At 46.0% G+C, this 15,916-nt stretch overlaps 1 protein-coding gene across 2 annotated transcripts in view; it reads right to left on the reverse strand.

Annotated features, from left to right (window-relative positions):
• SNX7 (sorting nexin 7) overlaps positions 1 to 15,916 on the reverse strand; it is a 60,570-nt gene that overhangs the window by 6,968 nt on the left and 37,686 nt on the right. The window contains exon 8 of one of the 2 annotated variants that reach the window (XM_037153058.2): positions 4,828 to 4,980. The exons of the other annotated variant lie outside the window; for it this stretch is intronic. Within the exon in view, the coding sequence (XP_037008953.2) occupies positions 4,828 to 4,980 (153 nt within the window). The remainder of the gene's footprint in view (positions 1 to 4,827; positions 4,981 to 15,916) is intronic. 2 annotated transcript variants of the gene reach the window in all.

A 15,916-nucleotide genomic window follows, 5' to 3' on the forward strand; every position in this document is an offset into this window, starting at 1 on the left:
CAAATTTTGAGTGCCTATCTTTCACACCCAGACTTTTTCTATGTCATATCATTGTTTTTGACTAATAACAAGCCAATTAGATGAATGAAGTTGGTCCACTTCAGCACCAGATGCTGCAAATCTGGAACGAGCGTGTCTCCGTTTGGTCAGCCGGACCCCAGAAAGCTGAAATGAGCACATTTACCTTCGAATTACTGGGCAATTACGGAGGCGCAGCTGTGATGTGGGACTGCTTTGTTTTAAGGCAGCTCATGTGTTTTCCAAGAGTCGTGAGGGCCATGTGTGGAGGGGAGGACAGGGAATGGGAGTGGGGTCGACCCCTCTTTTCGACGGGTGGGGACACTGGGTACAGAGAGGACCTGATGAAGATTTCCTAATAAGCCAGAGGCAGGCATCCTGACCCCTAACTTTATTTATTTATTTTTTATCAGTAAACCCATCTTCTTTCTTTAAGACCTTATATCTCTTAAAATACTCTGGATATGAGGTCCCTTTCATTTATATTTGCCTAAATCTTTTAACTCTCCTTGGTGGGAGAGTTAAACACTTTCACTGTCCTTGGTGGGAACAACATGAGTGAAATAAAATCGAAGTCCAGTAGTTCTGTTTTCTGTTTCCTTAGCACAGTTTCCATTAGGAATTCGTCTTGCTTATTTTATTAGCGCTCCTGAATCCCTCTTTCTCCGCCTTCCCAGAGCCCATCTTGTCACTACTGCCTGTCACTACAGCAGGGGTCACATCTGCTTGTTGTCAGCTTCCCTCCTGCTTTTAGAAATGGCCACTCCTCTCCATCATAGTCCCTCTGAGAGTCTGTGACTCTGAAAATCACCATGACCTTTTCTGCCATTTTTTTTAAAACTGTTTTACAACATACAGAAAATATGACCGGGAATAGACAGGGGTTCCTTCCTTTGCTTGTACCTCCCACTTGGAAAGGGCACTTCCCCCCAGAACAGTTCCTCTGGGCCGGGTGGTACTAAACCTAGGAACGCTGATTCCCCACCTTCTCTTTTTAATTCACACGGAGTAGCACAAAGGCCACCATCTATCTGTTCCCAGTGTGTTTAAGAACGAATGAAGTTTCCGAGAGTGATCTGAACTCCAGCCACAGGAGTCTCGTCTGCCAGCAGCTCTATAATAATCACTGTCTGCAGAGATGCATCCCTCAAAGTCACTGCAGGGGGTTATCTTTACTTGGACCAAGGTGTTGGAAACAGTCACAGAACTTACAAAATGGTCCCAAGGGGGTTAGTGCACCAGTGAACTTAAAACTAGTAATTCTTTCACTGGAATCTCTCCATTCCCCAACAGAACAAGGAATACATTTCTAAGGGAACAAAACTATCCTTGAAGGATGTCCGGGAAAGTCAGTTACGTCTAGAAGGGCTGCTACAATTACTAGCTTTTAAAGTAATTTCTCTAACTTGACATGGTCCATAAGTACCATATTTTTAGGACTGTAAGATGTACTTTCCCCCCAAATTTGGGAGGAAAAGCAGGCTGCGTCTTATATCCGAAAGCAGCTTTACATCTACGTTGGTGAAATGTTATGTTATTTATCTTATTAAACACTTTACCACATTTTTTGCTTCAAAAATTTTTTTCCTATTTTTCTCTAAAACCTAGGTGCATCTTATGGTCCAAAAATATGGTCGCTTGACTTGGAGTTTAGGAAAATGAGCTGGATTATTCATTTGGCTACATGGTGCAGCCTCGAGCGCAACTTCTTTGTTCATTTACTTTCCAGAAAGTAGCGCCCACTATAATTGTGTCCGTGCTTCCCAGAATTCCCTGCAGATATGGATATTTTTATTGTTCCACAGTGATGCTGCCTTTCTATTAAGACTGTGCATTTTGGTTCAGGTAATTCTCCATTAAAACCTTAATCGGCTGGATAGCTGTCTTGATCAAGTGCAAAATAACATCCTCCTTCTTCCCTAATAAACTGTAACTTCTCTAATGACAAGATTTCAGTTTGAGTTTGGATGCTCCGCGGTGCTCAGCGCAGGGTTTGGACACCCATGGAAACTTAAGCGAATAGTTTTACAAGAGGCATCTGACATCATGAAGGAGACCAGGAGCATCTGAATGGAGCGGCCTCTGACCTGGTGATGCAACGGCGCCTGTTTATATTGGCACAGTCGGAAAGGGCCACGCAGACTTCTAGTGATATTTTGGCCACAGTGAATCACTTTCCTTCCTGTAACTGCACTTGAACGCACCTCTAGGAGGAAAGGCTGTGGGCACACGGTACATTCCTTCAACTGTCCTCAGCTCTGTCCCTGCCATTCCTGCTTGTTCTCAGCATGCCTGCACGGTGTCATAATGAGACAAAGCAGCCTATGAGAAAAGGACCTCCATCCGCTGACGAGTCTACAATAAACTGTGCACAGGAGTAAGTTCCGTCGCTTTAAGCAGTATGTTCACCGAGCAACACACTGTGGTAGTTGGCAAAAGCTCACCTTATGTGTTCTTTTCAGGATCCTGATAGTAACATTAAACGCTCAAAGAGTAGATCTCCTCCATCTGTAATCTACACGTCCTCTCACATCTGTCCACCACCACCATCATCATCACCAGCATCAATAACAAGAGCAGGTGCTCTTCTGTCCAGGCTGGGGCACAGCTAGACAGGTCCCTGCACTTGACCGGACACATCACGTTTTGTGGTTTTACTGTTCCTTCCTGTTCTAGCAGGAAATCCCTGGCTTTGGTTATTTGGGGACTAACAGACTTTGAAATGATTCAGTCATGTTCAATTGGATTTGGAGTTTTATTGTTTTGCTCTTCTCGTTTTCATAAAAATACCCAATAAGATTATTCTTAATTACTGGTCATACAAGATGGGAATAACTTCATTTTGTAAAATTTCTATTTTATATTTGCTGTCAACTGTCTCGAATTAAATCCACACATCGAAGCACATTTCCATATGATAATAACTGCCTTCTGGGATGGACCTCCGCCTTGGATTTATAATCTGATTTTCCTCTATCATTTTGATGTTTAAATTTAAAGTTATAAACCAGCTGTGACCATTTGACTTCATAAAAGTGAGTCCAAAGGCAAATGGTTATACTGTATTTCATCCATCACATTACAAACAGCCCCCTTGGGGGTTTATCTGTGCAAATGTTGATGAAAACAAGCAATATTTCCATAAGAATGTGATCACATTTACAAAGGGGATGGCGGAACACCTCGCTGCCTGTGTAACTGGGGTACGCTGATGTTAACCATCACAGCGCCTCGCGACTGGACCGTGAACAGAGCACAGTCTGGGGGCTCATCAGGGAGCCTTGGCTTTGGGGCTCCAATCCCCCGATAATGCGTGGACCAGCGTGCCACGCACTTAGAAGTTACTCAGGAACAACAACAAAAAACAACAAAACAAGTAACTGGAGCCATGGTGTCTCCTGAGGTTACAATAACGTAAACCAATGATTCCTGCAAAGTCACGTATCCAAGATGAAGGGTGCCTGATGTGTGCATATATTAAGGAACATTTAGAAATATAATTCACTCATGGGAAAGCGTAAAAACACAGCATACCGACACCAAATGCTGTGAAGAACACAATTTGCGACGTGGCAACATGGCACGTGAGGTTAATGTAATTGCTTCTAAGAAAATAGTTATTTTGTATAAATGGAATTCAACCTATGGGAATGACAGAAGTGCGTATTTACGTGAGAGGTATGATCAAAACCAAATACTTCCGTGGGAGTTCTACAGAATGGCTGTGGGCATTTTTTCTTAAAAAAAGAAAAAAAGTCCTAACTTAGAACAATTGTACAGTTCTTATCATTTAAAGGAAAATATAGTAGGTGCATTTGTCATGTGATTTTTATGCCCTAAATCACTTCTGTTTTATCATCACAATCAATTATGAGATATTACATACTCTAATCTTCCAGGCATTTACTTAGGAATGATTTCAGTTGGTTGTCTACTAGCTACTCCGTGAAGAAGTACAATCTTTTAGTTTATGTACCTTCAGACTGACAAGCGCCATAGACTATAAAGCGTGAAACAGTTTTCCTAATGTATCAGTTTCCTGTATTTGTTAATTCAGCCAGAGACAAGGTTAAAGATACATGTTGAACACATACCTTCTAGAACATGTTTAGAACATGCTGGATGAAGAAAGTGACAGAATAAAATTCATTTAAAATAATAACTGCTTTGGGGAACTGTTAGTTGTTCAAATAATAATAATCATTTGAAAAAAGCAAAACAATGACTAAGTTCTTTCTTGGATGAAAACAAGTAAGCAACTGAACTAAAAGGACCTAAACTAAAAGAAAAAGGATGGCTCGCCCCTTCCCTGACGTTTTGATCAGCCACAGAAGGTCGGGCAGGCAGGATCACGAGGGGTGGGACGTGGACGGACTTCTCATTGTAACCACTGCTTCTTTCCTCACTTTGCTGACCCTTCACGGTACAGGAAAGGGAGAGACAAGAGAAGGAAGGCAGGAGAATCATCAGGAAGCCTTACCGAGCCCTTGCGAGGATTGCAAATCCTTCCAGAACAAGAAACTGAGGGGCAAACCACCAGCCACCTGGTGGTATATTCTCTCCCACGTGGAGCTCAGTGGCCGAGGCCCTGGGGGCTTGTGTGGAAGAAAATGAGTCATCCGCACCCTCGTTTCAGTGGGTGGGCTCAGCATCACTGTATTACCCGGCAAGACCATTGGCACCGAGCCGCCAAGTGGCTCGTGAATGTGACCCTTGTTTCCTTAGTACTCTTCCAACACAGGACAGAGAGAAAGTGCAGGAGGAGACAACTCCGCAGACAAATGAGGCGCGACCCAGACCACGAGTCACCTGTTCGTAATACTGGACGTTCCGCTCGGCCATGTCCTCGAACGCCGACCTGATGTCATTCCGCATGCTCTGTCTCCACCTTTCCCAGTCTGCCTTCAGCGCATTATTGGCGCACTCCACCTTGTCCTCCAGTTTCCCGATCTCTTCTGTGAGCTGAATCAGACACAGAGAGGGAGAAGTTGATCGACAGATTCTGGCCCCTAAGCCAAGTCACCGAATCTAAGCCGAGCATTATGTCAAAACAGCTTACGAAGATATATTTTCTGAAGAGTGGCCGGAATTGACTGCGCACAAACTGGTTAAAGTCGGAAGGACACTGGATTCGGTCGGAGGTGTTGAATGGAGCACCTCCAGAGAGCGCCTGGTCCTGGCTAACTGCCACCGACTTGGGCTTCAGCTTCACTCGTTATAAAGCAAAGGAAACTGAACGAAAAGCCATCTTCAAGTTCTTCTGCACTAACACTCTGATTAGCCCTACTGTGTGTGGTGGTAACGTTGATGCTGAAGGGCGTGGTTTCATTCCCTTCTGCTTCCCATTCCTGGGCCCCAGTTTTCAGTGTTCTCTGCAGAACGCTCCACAAACTGGCGTGTTATGACTTCTGCAAAGACGCCCGCATCCAACTGCAAGGCCAAAGGGACCCGTCTGCCAAATTTCACTCAGATAGCAGGTGACGGAGCCGGGTTTCTATCTCAGGATGCCGACAGCTTTCCCACACCCCCCCACAGGCCGAGAGGGACACTTCCACCTCCTCTCACCTTGCCCACCAACCTGCGTGATCCATCCAAGTGCTGTTTTCTATTTGGCATATCTATATTTATATGCATGCTTATATACTTATACATACTTTATATTCACTTATATTTATTCGTATGTAAGTATGAATTTATACTTCATTTCAGCATATATTTATTAAGCACTTTTCCAGGACAGAATAAAGGCAGGCAGCCTCATCAGCAGGCATTGGGCTTTAGACAGACTGTACGTCAGACTAGCCCAAGTTCAAGTCCTGCTTCTGGCTGTTCCAAGCTCTGTGACACTGGGTAAGACTCCCTGTGGAAGCCCTGGTTTCTTCACAGTGCACATATACAAAGATCACATTCTCTCACATAGGAATTTTTATAAAATTGCATATACCGAACATTAGTTGATTTGCACAGTGCCTGACAATGACCTCCACCATCACCACCACCATCCCCGCCAACATTGCCACCACGATCGCCTCCACCCCCTTCACTAGCACCACCATCATCATCAGTGGATGAAATTGAACTGATTTCCTATCTTCCCGGGTACTCTGGTCCCTGGAAACCAGCCACCCCTCTGCCAGGGTCTAGCTCTTAAGTCACTTTCTAGTGCCAATTTTATCCTCTTCTCGCCAAATGTGAACACCTATGTATATGTTTAAGTATACACGGTCACTTCTTGCCCTCTTTGTGGTTATAGCTGAGAATATTTTCTTGCTTTGATTGCTTCATCATTATCTTAGTCAGCAAAGAAGGCATGAAGCTCCTCACGATTTCAATTCAGGAAGCTCTGATAAAAAGCACAAAAAACCCTCTGTCTTTCCTAACAATATAGAAAAAGCATAATATTATTAGATGTGCTTTCCATCAGTTGACTTCGAGGTCGGCAAGTTCTCTGGGACAGGAACCGTGCTTTCAGAGGGTGCCTCCCGGCCCAGCCTTTGAACACACGCCCTCGGTAAAAGTTAACCCAAGTGGGAAGGAAGGCGACTTAGCAACCTGGCGGGCCCAAGGCGCCTCTCCGACCACACGGCGGGCGCCAGTAACTCCACAAGGAGGAAACTCAGCTCCTGTTCTTTGCTGGAAAATAGCACCAAAAAAGCTGCTGAGAAGGCTCTAAGCTCTGACTATTCTTTTCTGAAAGACTGGAGGCTAGTTGGCCCTCTGTTGGTGGAAGCAAGAAGCAAGCAGCCTTTTTTATTCCCCAGTAAAATGTAATACCAGAATAAGTAATCAAAGGTTGTAAGCGAGTGAAGAACAGATTTATATTTAACAGCAAGGCTAATGGGTAATTTTTGGCCTCCGTCGTTATGTATAGCTAGAAATCAGCCATGCCATTAAGTGAAAACCGTTAATACTGAGCGCTCAGGCAAACAAAACTCTCCAATGGTGAGTGCCCCCATTGGTACCAAGCACAGCAGCTGGAATAATGACCGCCTGGGAAGCCATACATTATTTCATTTCATCTGCACAATAATGCCGCGAATTTGGTAGCATTATCTTCCTCCAACAAGCTGGGACCTCAGGAGGAAGGACTGAAAGAGATCGCATGGCTTTTAGCAGCAGGACAAGACTCAGTCCGAGCCTGCCGGGGTGGACGCAGGCCCCCCTCTCCACGCTGACTGTGCAGAGCCAGTGCCTGCCAAGGTCAAGCGGGTTCAGCCCTGACCTCGGGGAGACTGCCATCTCGGGAACACAGACGTGCAAAGATAAAGCAAACCCAAAGGCTGCTGTGCAACGCAGAATAGGATTTGTATCCTAATGGAGGGGAAAATGAAGTGGTCTCCAGGCTTCAGAGGAAGATGCATTCTGGCTGGGGTAGGGGAGGCTGTGGCTGTGAATTCAGTAGGCGGGGACTTGGCAGGGGTGGCGAGGTGACATCTGGATGAGGGGCCGGTGTGAAGGAAACCACAGACTCGGTATGCCGAGGCGGGGGGCAGAGCGTGAGGAAAGGTAGGTTAGGAGACGGGAGGTGGGCAGAGAGGCCCGGGGACACGGGGGTAGGGGGCTGGAGGACCCCTGGAAGTGGGGGCGAGCCTGAGCAGGGCATGGAGTCCGCAGGGAACGAGAAGACAGGGCAAGTTTGTGACCAGGGCAGGGCGGTACCTGCGATGGATTCCCGAGTCTGAGACATGCAGGAATGGTGAGCAGATGGGAGGAAGATGAAGGAAACCGGCCACCTGAAGCAGAACGATGGAGACACAGGAGGTCGTGACAGGGAGGGTTTGCTTCCTTCCGCTCACTCATCCACCCTCCACTCCACAGCCCCTGCCCTGCGGTCTGTCCGGGAGCTCACCCTCAAGGACTCGTGGTTAAGGGGAGGAATGAAAAAGCAGCCGAGGAAAAGGTGCTTTACGTCACATGTAAAGCAACTGGCAGGTGGCAGTCCTAGCAGCTTTCTCTGGGGTTCCTGCAGAACTGCAGGTGGTCCGTGATGGCTGCTACCTAGTGTGTGACTAGGGGACCGTTGTGAGTCAGGGACGGGCAGAAGATGAGGAAAGAGAGGGACACTTGTCAGATCCTAAAGGGTTTCCGCTGAGAGTATTTGGATTTTAACAGAAGTACAACAGAAACACTAAAGATGCTTAAGGAAGGGGCCGGGCCGTTGAACAATCAAGTCTCTGATGCTGGGGTCCTGGGAGGAGGGGGACTGAAGTGCTGGGCTTTGGCAATGGACTGTGGGTGGGCGCAGGGGGAACAAGGCTGCTTGCTGGTCAGGTGTCCTGGAGGAGGGGATGGGGCTGGGGAGAGAAGGCCTGAAGGCAGCAGCCGGAGCCCTGCTGGGTGGGGTGCACCCCCAGTGGAGGTGCAGAATGAACGCTCATTTGCATCCAGAGCAGCACACGATTTTTGGAGGTCAGCAGGCTCCACGATCTCACACTTAAGCTGTGACACCTCCAAAGTGACCTGCTGTGGGAATCTGGATGGTGACATCATCTGACCAGATACACGTGAGCACAGCTGAGCCTCTGAAACGATGAAAAATCGGAGCTCTTTGTCCTAGGGAGAGAAGCAAAATCACAAGGCAGCCACCCAGAGAAGGTTCTCTGCACCTCAGAGCAGTGGCCAGGTGATGCCACCCAGCCAGAGCGAGACCTCGGTTCCTTACCCGGGTTTTTGACTCAGGGTTTTCATGCTGCCCTAGAATTCCTTCTAGGACAGAAAAAAAAAAAGAAAGAAAGAAAAGGAAGTGATATGGGTGCTTTAAAAACTGCTAGAAGACTCGCTCCTATAGCATGTCGGTTGCCCATGGTATTAAGAAGCTGTTTTTGGCTCCTCCTCTTTAGAAAATTCATCATCACACGCCCCAGGTCGGTGACCTTAGAGCCTGGCTCTGAAGTCCTACATCAGCGCAACCTTATACAAGTTCAATTCTTGGAAAGGTGAAGTTTGCTCATCTATATAGCAAGGAGTAGAGAAAAAAATCTACTTCACAGGATCATTTCGAACGATGCCTTTCCCTCAGGACTCCTTCAGACTGCTGGGCTGCAGGTTCCGACTTCCCCACCTCCAAGGAAGTGCTCGCTTTTGGTAAAAATGTTGGAACTACAATCGTCACGAAAATACGTGTCAGAAGTGAATCTGCCTAACCACCAAACTGTATGCTCTTGGCACGATAATTCCAGGGGGGTTCATTGCCATGATCACCAGCAATTTGTCCAAGTATCATTTATAAAAATTACAGATGGAGAACGCAGCTTCCTCATGGTCTATTTCTGCAGCAGTAGTTGCCCGGATGATAGGAGGACACAGATAACCTTTTCCACGCTGGTCCTCTCTCCCCACCACACAGCCGTCTAGGGGGACCCCCCCCCTGCAGACTGTTTCATCACCCACCCTTCCTCACTGATCCCTGAGACGGTCATCTCGCAGCCCTTCCCATTGCCACCCCCGGAATGTATCTCCTTACAAGCTCAGCAGTGGGGGTGCACGTGAGCAAAGACTCCCCACCCCACAGGGCTAAACGGAAGACGAGGGTCTGCAGCTAATGCACTGCAGGAAGTTTCTTTCCCACAGTCACGAATGCTGGCAATCTCCCACAGATTAGTCCAGCGGGTGGAAACATACGATGCCAGCATGGCCTTGATCCAAAAACTGACACTTCTGCTGTGAGCAACGGCACTCACAGGTCATTTTCCCCAGCTTCGCTGAGGCGTAATGGACAGATCTGTGTATCTGTCTGTGTACCACGTGACGACAAGGCATTCTTATTCAGAAACATGGATAAAAAGTCCTAGAAAACTGAGCAAGCCAAATCCAGCACGGGCCACCCCCAGGGATCCACAGTTGGTTAAAATGAAAAATCTCATAATGGAGAAAAATCATACGATTACCTTAGTAGGGATGGAAAACCTGTCAGTGAAATCCAGCAGCCACTTAACATGTCTGGTCACACAGGAGCAGCTAAGAATGGCCTTAATCTGATTAAATACATGTATGTGAAAATAGATACACATACTATGGCAAACATCCTTACTCTAATGGAATAAACCCTGAGAGCCTTCCCTTTAGAATTTGGAATAATACAGGAAAATCCCATCACAAATAACATTATAATGCATTTTTTTAGCCAGCTCAGTGAGAAGTGGAAAAAGAAATGCAAAGTATAGTGATTGAATGAATGAGACAAAACTACCACATGTGTCTGTGATAGAATTTCCTACATAATAAATCCCAAAGAGCCTACAAATTATGAAAATTAAAAATAATTTAGAACATTGCTAGATATAAGATTAATATGCTAAAGTGAACAACATTTCTATACTCTGGCCAAAAATAACAGTGAGGGAAATTAAAAATCCCTAAATACATAATTTACGATAAATAAAAACAGGATAGACATAAATTTATCAAAAGGTGTCGAAGACCTTTTTGGAAAAAAAACATTTTAAACTTTATTAAGAGATATCAAAGAAGACAAATACATGCCAGGGTGTCTGAAGAAATTATTCTATTTTTCAAGCTTCAGGCTAATTCTCTTTTAATTCCAGCTTAAATGCCAGTTCCTCAGATAATCCTTCTGAGCACGGCACTTCTGTACAAGACAGGTTGTTTGTGCTAATTTCCATCTCAATCTACTGCTCATTTCCTCAACGCTCATTAGAACTAGCGATTATTTTATGTATTTGTCTTATGTGCTTCCCTGTCGGAAGACAAGCTTTGCCACGAGGGCACAGGGACCCACGTTTTGGCCACACGATCCCCAGTGCTGACGCTAAGTGGGAATTTGATAAATATCGGTGGAGTGAATGATTTTAGAAAAGTAAAATATTAGGAATGAAACTAAGCTTATTTCCCTACTGCCTATGCCTAACTCTAAAGGCGCATGTCGCCAACATTTTTGAGCCGAACAATATAATTTGAGGATAATAGCTATTCTTACTTAAAAAAAAATATCTTCATTGTGTTCTTTGTTAGAGGGCTCCTCTGTTATTCCCTTTTATGGAATAAAATCAACCATTCAATCTATTTATTCAAATGCTAAAAATTTCCCCTCATAATCAGAAAAGCTGGGAAATTATCATTTCGAAAAGTTCTTGAAAATAATATACCTAAATAAAAAAAAATTCGATTGCCACTCCATCAGAAGACAATAGGAAACTCAAGAATTCAATTCTAATCTGACAGCTACCTCTCCTTAGCAAGCATTAATTAAATTGCAGGGGAGAGATAAGAGCTCTTAACAAGAAAATTACGTTATTTTGCGATTTGCGGGAGAGGCAAGATGTGTCTGAAGAAATGAGATGCTTGATTATACAACGCTGCTCAGGCGAACGTGTGATTACTAAGTAGCACCTTTGTCATACACTTCACAATACGCACTTGTCTTCAGGAGGAGAAGCCCCTCTCCCTGAAGCCCACGGTCGACGCTGTGCACAACACAGAACTTGGTGCAGCGAGACACAATGCACTTTCCAAAAATGACAAATTGAGTCATAAAATACCACGAATGTCGGTGACCCATCACCTGTCACATTGGCGCCTCCAACGCCATTAACATCCCTCACAAAACAGAATAATCGGAGTTTCCTGCAAAGCCAGAGGCAACAGGAAGTCGATTATTTACATGGTCCCTTTTAGGACATGCTCTCCTTTGAGTCCTCTGCACGGCAGAGACACAAAAAACACACATTCGACTGAAGAGGATTCATTTCTTTCTAGGGGCTTCCATGAGTCCTGTTAATATAAACCCTCAAGAAAGAAGAGTGGGTCTCCTGAAAAATAAAACCAGTCCGGGGTCTTTTAACCAATTAGATATGACAATGTCCTGTATTGGTGTCTAAAGAACATTATCTAGGCTTAGGGAAAATGGTGCGTTAACATCAGTACTGAGGTTAAAAATTATTTCAAAGCTCAAATCTGAACTTACTGATGTTACAGAATTTCATGGGCTATATGATTTTGTCATAAAATATTTTAATTACAGCCCGTTCTTAGCCAAACAGCATCTCAAAAATTATCTCATCAAATGCTCATCATGCAGCCACCGATAACTACTGTTTTCCCCATTTTACTAACAAAGAAAAGTAAGGCTTATTGAAGATTAAGTGAGTTTTTTGGTAATTTCTTATGACCCAGGTTCTCTCTGTGATTCGATTCCCCAGAAACAGCTTGGTCTCCAAAGCCTAGAACTAGTTTAAATCAAACTGCACTTAATTTGGAGACAGGGCACCATGCAAGAGGAAAAACTATGGCTCTGTTCTTTGTGGAAATATAATGGGTTTTTTTTTTTTTGCTTTTAGAAGAACTATTTAGATGATTCAGAGTCTCTAACATATTATTCTTTTGTACTTTTTCCCTCTTAACAAGATTTTTTACTGACACAAGCTCTAATTTATACGCATTAATTCATCTTCAAAATATTTTTCTTCAAAGGAAGCATTATTTCTGCATGTTCATGGCTAGAGAATAATTAATGTCTGATTAAGGTCACAAGTTAAGTAACGGTGAATCGAAAACATCCCCTGGCCTCAGACTCCCAGTGTGTTATCGCTCAGAGCATCATCAAATGTTTATTGAGGCAGGGCCTGGGGGGGCTGGGGAGATGTGAAACAGACCCTCGGGGCACATTCCTTATTAACAAAAAGCCTAAATTAAAAGGAAAAGGAATTTCTGTTGCGTTTCTACCTGGGACTGCTGTTGAAACTATCGTATGTCGGTACGCACAACTCCACAAGCTCCCGCCCTGCAACTCATCCACAAGGGTACCCCACGTACCTGCTTTTCAATGCTGGGACGGAATGACCGGGGTCTTCACTCACCCTTTACTCTTTCTGCAGCAGGGGAGACGGTGGGGCGGGGACACTGTTGCTGGAGAAAGTCAGAGAGCTTGCATGCACTCTGTCTGCAGCAACTGGGGGTGGCCATGCCCCACTACAGTGTCCCATTGTCCCCACACACCCACCTGCCTGCCTGTCCCCCGCCCACAGGCCCTAGTCACCAGGACCGCCTGGTGGTGTGTTCTGCTTCCAAACCAGTAACCCTTAAAAATGCAACCACTTCCCTAAGCAAAATTCCGGGATGGGGAATTTTGGAAGAGGCACAATTTTTTCCCCTCGCCCTCATGTTCTGCACGGTAACAGCTGGCGTGTGTCAGCTCAGGTCTGTGTCCCCAACAGACACACGGGTGTTTGTGGATCCCGAAAGGCACAGAACTGAGGACACATTTGGGGGTTACGAATATGTAGCAGAAGCTGCGTAAGTCTTTGAGATAATTTGGAGTCCTTTACCTCTAGTTCTCACTTACTGATTTGTTTCTTCCTTGTTTCCTCTGAGTTAAGATGGCTTCCACAATTCTACCGTAAATACAACTAGTTCTGAGAGGTTCAGTAGATCAAAGACCCTAGTGCAAAGGGGACGTAAGAACAGGGGACACACAAGGTAAAGCTGGGGATGAGGAGCACACACCCAGACACGAGTGGCAGAGAGAGGGGGTCCCAATGGCTGGTGGCCTGGATGGTCTAGAGCAGGGGAGTCTAAGTCGTTTTCACCGGGGGGCCACATCAGCCTCACAGTTGCCTTCAAAGGGCGGAATGTAATTTCAACTCCCTGACTGTTAAGGAGCAGTTACGTGTATCCAGTCCTAACATTATTTCGGCCCTTTGAAGGCAACCGCGAGGCTGACGTGGTTCCGAGTGAACTTGAGGTCGACACCCTGATCGAGTGACTAATGTGAAGAATCGGTGGAAGCAGGGGACAGTTCCAGGTACAAAACCTACTACGTGATGGGCTGGAGAAAGCTAACGGCTAAGGAGAAACGAAATCCTATTGTTGAGACGAGAGGGAGACTTTGCTCCCGAGGCCTCACGAGGGAGAAGCATAACGCAGCCGGTGCAGTCAGCACCGCGCACAAAGTGGTCCACGGTTCTCCTTACAAAGTGTCCTCCTTACACAACAGCGGTGCACACCCAGGTGCAGTTCCGTTAGGAGTGGAGGCTGGACACACCTCCGATGGCCCGTACAAACTCCAATACATCTTGAGGCGGCTAATCTCAGGCCAATTACAGACTTTTTTTTCTTTACACAACACAAAGGCCCAGCAAGCAGGATGACAGATACCATTTTCCGAACTTCGATCTGGAAGAATGAAATGGCCGATCTATACTTCCAAGAATGTTCCTCTAGCATTATTTATAAACTGTTTATAATCTAAGCCTAGTTAGGCTGGGCTATGAGTTTCACATGCTGATTTAACAACCCTCTGGGGAAGCTATCACCCCACCTCTCATGGCTGAGCTGACTCAGCAGGACGGTGGGGCACCGTGTCCCCGATGACAAAGGCAGACATACAGTGCTGACATCACATGCAACCCTGCAACTGGGTTTGAGACCTCACAGTTCTCAGAGGCCGCTCTGGGCGGAAGAGCCAGGAGCCTACGGATCGGTGGCAGGGGGAAGGAGTGATGAGGCCGGATTCTACAGAGATGTCCCAGGCTCAACAGACTCGTATTCACAGGGTATAGCTGCTTTTGCAGTTTGATTGAACATTATCAATCATCCTTTATGAGCCTCTATGAACAGCAGGACGTGGGCATCCTTCCTGGCACTCCAACTCCGATGTCTGAGTGAGGGGCCTGCCCGAGAAGGCACAGGGGAGCAGTCCCATGGCTGCCCGGTCCCGTCCTGCATTCTGGGAGGAGGCAGCCAAGGCCCAGGGTCGTCTGGGCACGGCATCACTGGTCACCTAGCCCCCAGCCCCACCCAGCGTGTGTCCCCACTCCGACATGCTGCCGCACTAAGTATGTGTGGTGCATATTTAGAAGTTGTTGACCTGAAATCCATCCCCTGCTGCCCTTCTCATGACCCGAAGGAGCCCCACCTTTTGCCAGGTATTTGCCACAGGCTGCATCACAGCTGGTCCGAGCCAGCTCTGATGGTCACATGCTCGCTTCAGGCAGCCATCTGACTGTGGACTTCTCACAGCTCCGGCCAGCGAGATGTGAGGTGTGCTGATGCCTTCTATGGCAAACCGATAAAAAGAAATCTACAGGAGCCCTGGCTGGTGTAGCTCAGTGGATTGAGCACCGGCCTGGGAACCAAACAACCATGGTTCCATTTCCAGTCAGGGCACATGCTTGGGTGGCAGGCCAGTTCCCAGAAGGGGACACGCGAGAGGCAACTATACATTGATATTTCTTTCCCTCTCTCCTTCCCTTCCCCTCTAAAGAGAAATAAAATATTTAAAAAAAAATCTACAGGGATGAACCCCCTCCCCCCTGCACTGGGGCGTGTCCTTCACCCACCGCTGTGAGAGTGTGGGCGTGCGGGCATCTGTGTGTGTGTGTCTCTCTCACACACAAAAGGAGTAGAGAGAAGAAAATGAATGCTAGCAAATGAGACATATAGAAAGAAATCATTTGTAAAAAGGTCAGGAGAGAAAGGTAAGACGAAAATACCTGAGAAGAGGCTGGGGCAATCTCATACCCTGCTCCCCAAACACACACACACACACACACACACACACACTCAAAAGCTACATCAACATTATCATTCTGTTAAAGCTCAGAGACAAGGCAGCGTTGTTCTGTGAAGCGCGCAGGGTACTATCAAGAGCACGCGAAGATTAATAACCATTATTTGAAGATAAGGGTAAAATACTGGTTCAAAAGTAGCTCGTCACAGAGAGCAAGGACCGGCTTGAATAAATTTGGTGTCTGTTTGTATCGACTGAATGTGGCTATATGCAAATCCAGGCTATAATGATCTTATGAAAGTGCAAATTTATTTTTTGCTCGCAGAAATACCCTGCGAAACAGCGATGGCATTATTTCCAGCTCCAATGCTCAGATTCTGTGCACAGATTGCTAAATGTCAAATGTATTCATATTCATTTATAACGGAATGC

This window comes from Artibeus jamaicensis, unplaced genomic scaffold (genome assembly GCF_021234435.1).
Source record: "Artibeus jamaicensis isolate MK-2021 breed Jamaican fruit bat unplaced genomic scaffold, CSHL_Jam_final scaffold_1689, whole genome shotgun sequence".
NCBI classification, from domain to species: Eukaryota; Metazoa; Chordata; class Mammalia; order Chiroptera; family Phyllostomidae; genus Artibeus; species Artibeus jamaicensis.